The following is a 4462-nucleotide window of genomic DNA, read 5'->3' on the forward strand; positions in this document are numbered from 1 at the left end:
TGAACTGTGGTGCCACTATATATGTCTATGAATTGAATACCAAGGACCTCATTGGAAACAAGACCGCAAGGATTTTTATGAACGGACCTTTTAGACAAAGTATTTTAAATGTAACTGTGCTGTTTTAATTTTTTTGCCTAATAAAATATTCAATCAGTCAATCAATCAAAGAACCAAATCATGTATGTTTTGGACCCCGCTAGCAAGAGGATGTCTTTGTCCCTCGGTCAGTTGACACCCCTGCATGAGGTCATGTGGGGTGTAGGGACCAGCACGGTGTCGAGAGGCCACTGCTGGGGCTTTTAGACTGCCCAGCGCTATGTGGTCTCCAAGTTGCATGCAGGCAATAACAAAATAGTCAATCAACACTGAGATTCTCAAGTATTGTGAGTCTAAAGTCTGTCAACGTGGATGTGGCGTGGTTCCTGGTGTGGGTGTGTCAGGAATATTCCACTGATGATGTGCAAGTTTGACTAACGACATATCTATATGTCATTATAACCATAAAGCAAATATGACACCCCCTTCCCCTTTACCATGTAAACTAGGCTGTGACGCACAGACCCATAATAAAATTGTGACATAAAATACAAAAAATAAATAGACAGACCTTTATTGATCCCACAAGGGAAATTCGGTTTCCATGGCAGTACAGCAGTAACACAGGAAAGATAAAGAGAAAAAGAGATATATAGAATAACTAAGAATAGAAAATAATGAAAATAAGGGTAAACAGGTAACGTACAGGGATTAGGAATAGGGTAATCTCTCAAAACAACTTTTTACCGAATGGGTTCCCACTTCCCAGTATGAGCTATTAACATTTATAAATATAAATATAGTGCATAAACAATCCATCCCCTGTAGTGTGAGTAAATATTGTAGCGACCCTGCTATCACTACGTTTGAGATGGACACTAAAGCCGATGGACACTAACCGAGGATCTCATCTCTGCCTCCGGTTCTTGTGATCGTTACACTATGAACAGTCAATCCACAGTAGATCTCTGTCAGTAGAATTCATTGTTCTTGTGGTGGGTACCTTTTCATTAGGCCCACCTTTACGGTCCGTTTGCACCTCCAGCTGTACAGATTCCTCTGCTGTGACACATTTTCAAACCAATTTGGTGTGATTAGACACTTAAACCCTCTATTGTTAGTGAAACAGACCTGATGCAACTGTACTTGGCCCGCATTTTTCTGTCGACACCAAATCTCTGCCAAGAATAGCTGATCTACAAGTGTTGTTTGCTTGTAGATCTGCTATTTTTGGATAAAGTTCAAGAGGTTCACATTACCCCCTCAAACTAGAGGCCTTAGTACTGTGTCTTAATACACTTTCACGTTGCCTTCTGAAGGTGTGCTAATGGGTAGTAGAAATCAATAGTAGCCTACTTCCATGGTCAATTCAATCAAAGGCGGAACACACAGTCAAATCCTCAGTGTTAATTTATCCATTTGTGACGCTGAGAGTGTACAAATGTTACCTTTGTACATTCAAGAGTTACATGAACACTGAGAATTTGACAGTGTAGGTGGCGTGACATCAAAGTTAGAGCTGTACTCCCAGAAGAACATAAAGGACAAAACCAGAACGGATTGAGAGGATTGGAGAAAAGACTGAACAGAATTTGTAATCTTTCACAAAAGACTTTTGGCAGATCCCCTGCTATAAATGACTCTGTCACACTGTTCTGCATTCCCATCTCTCTCTCTCTCTCTCTCTCTCTCTCTCTCTCTCTCTCTCTCTCTCTCTCTCTCTCTCTCTCTCTCTCTCTCTCTCTCTCTCTGTAATACACCCAGGTTATCCCCTCTGGATACTGGTTCTTCTTTATGACCCTCTGTGGCTAAACTCTCACTGGGTGTTCTGAGCCTCTCTGAGTCCAATTCAGCAGTAATAATTCTTAATCCTCCTCCATTAACTAAGCTTGCTCCGTTACTCCTGCCTTCAAGCTATTAATCACTGTAATTGCCCAAAAGCCCCCCCCCCCCATTCTTATATACTGCTCTCTCTCTCTCTCTCTCTCTCTCTCTCTCTCTCTCTCTCTCTCTCTCTCTCTCTCCTTCCCCCTCTCTCTGTCGTTATCTCTCTCTCTCTCTCTCTCTCTCTCTCTCTCTCTCTCTCTGTCCCTATCTCTGTCTCTGTGTGTCTATTTCTGTGTCTATCTCTCTGTTTGAACGGTTCAGCTCCAGTTCCGTGTCTCACCATCAATCTCTGCACAGCTAATCCTCTACAGTGTTTCCCCTATGTTTAGGGCTACTGCTTAATGGGTAAAAAAAATAAATACAGGCTTTGTTTGGACAACTCAGAAGGCAAGGGGTGCACGTTCGCGTGAGACAGATAACAGAACAAAAGTCGCTTAACTAGGATGAACACATGGAGTTAGACATGCATGCCCCCATTTTTATATTCAAGCTATTTTGCATACAGACCCAGGCACACTTATTCAGACAGATCTCCTGTAATAGTAGGCTATTGCTACCCTATTTGTATATCTTGCTTAGTACATCCATAAACAGGATGAAAGAGCTCAGTCAGGCAGGCAGGCAGAACTTTACTATCCCTTTAGGTAAATGTGTTGTGCATACAGAATTACGAGTAACATTGACTTAATGGACACAATGGACAGTACACAGCAATAAAAACCTTTCAGGAACCATAGCTGTGACAGAAAAGTAGCCTCCTAGACAACATTCACATAACAAAATCGTGCAATAGACTAGAATACTGTATCAGTAATGGTAGCCTAGATAGATAACTGAATGGTTTCAGGACAAATTAAGGGCAATGTCCTCATTATAAGACCCTTCACAGTCTTTGAAGATTTGGACAGATGCCAAAAGTGTTCATATCAGCAACGCTTTTGGGTACAGCTCTGATAAACAAAGGAAAACAAGAAACATGCGATTCATACAGCATGTACTCAGTTCTCAGTGGATCGAATGACATTATATCGCTGATGGACTTGGAGCCTGTTTCTCAGGTTTTTGGGTCTGAAGTGTGCCCTGCTTGACTTATTTGAATAATAACTCTCTTGAAGATCTTCTGGAATGCAGGACTGGAGAGGTAGTAGAAAATAGGATCCAACGTGCTGTTAAGATAGGTCAGGGTGATGGCGATGTAAAATGCTGTGTTCAGATCCTCCAGGACATCGCAGCCTTCCGATTCAGGCCTTTCGCTCTCAATCCAGGTCAGTATCTTTATAATGTTACTTGGGAGGTAGCAAATAATGAAGACGGCCACCACTACCGAGATGAACCGCAGAGCCTTTTTGATCTTGGCATGTTGACCCAGCTGTCTCCTTCTCAGATGATCAATGACATGGAATGTGCAGTAAAGTATTACAGCCAGTGGCAGCCAGAAGGTGAATACAAACACAGATCTATGCCATGTCAGATTAAACCCCTTAAGTCTGGGCTCACCCTTTATCAATTCACCCTCAACCGTGAAGCTCTCACAATGATAGTCAGTTATATTCTTTCTTGGTATAGCCAGCAGATGAGCAGTCATTGAGATGGTGACCACCCACAGTCCAACTGCACAGCACACTGCTTTGCAGATACTCAAAGAATTGATGGGATGGTGGGGATGAACCACACGCACATACCTGTCCACAGCAACAGCCATTAAGAACATGATACTTCCACTGCGGTTCATGGCCACCATGAAGAGATTAATGTTGCAGAAAGTGTCTCCAAACGTCCACTTCATCCCAGACAGGTAGTAGCTTGCACGGAACGGCAGAGCCACAATCAGCAGAAAGTCAGCCAGTGTCAGGTTGAATAAGAAGACAGTGCTGCTCGTCCAGGGCTTCAGATGGAAACAGAAGATCCATAGAGCCAGACCATTACCGAGGACACCCAGACTAATCTCAGTGATTAGTACTGGAGGTAGCAGTTGGATGAGCAACTGTTCATTAAAATGGCAGAGCATTTTCACTTATGTCTTTGTTTGTTGGCTGCAGGTCCAAGAAATAACCTCATGGAGACGTGTTGCATGCCTATGAGAGACTGTGAAAAGCCCTCCCACTCTGCATGCGGCTCATTGTTTGTTTGTGCTGTGTTTCTTCTGTTCCTGTGTAGGCGGTCAGGCTGCCAGAGGTTGTGTCAGGAGGATGAGCTACACCTGAATCCACTGAACCCTGATAGGCTTGTTATGGAAAACGTACTGTATATTTACACTCAGGGCAAAGTATAGACAGTTTTATTGAGGAAGATCAGAGCATAGAACAATCATAAAACCACCGTGCAGTAATTATAAAACAAACAATAACATATGTATTATGTTATTTATTATTATATTATGTTATATATTTTTTACATTATATTATTATTATTATGATCATTATGATTATTATGATTTGTGTTGTTTGTCTTGAGATTGAGTGTTGAGTGTTACTGTGGACCGCAATGGAAACAACCCTTTGTACTGTTGTACTTTTGAAAAACTCTGTCAATAAAA

At 42.0% G+C, this 4462-nt stretch overlaps 1 protein-coding gene across 1 annotated transcript; it reads right to left on the bottom strand.

The window, feature by feature from the left end:
• Positions 1-2980: 2980 nt before the first annotated feature.
• LOC308085932 (hydroxycarboxylic acid receptor 2-like) lies at positions 2981-3934 on the bottom strand (the record flags this gene model as incomplete). Its single annotated transcript, XM_080429247.1, has 1 exon — positions 2981-3934. The coding sequence occupies one exon, from the start codon at positions 3932-3934 to the stop codon at positions 2981-2983; it is 954 nt and encodes a 317-aa protein (XP_080285373.1).
• Positions 3935-4462: the final 528 nt, after the last annotated feature.

The sequence above is a fragment of the Gymnoscopelus braueri genome, assembly GCF_963280865.1.
Source record: "Gymnoscopelus braueri genome assembly, chromosome: 5".
NCBI classification, from domain to species: domain Eukaryota; kingdom Metazoa; phylum Chordata; class Actinopteri; order Myctophiformes; family Myctophidae; genus Gymnoscopelus; species Gymnoscopelus braueri.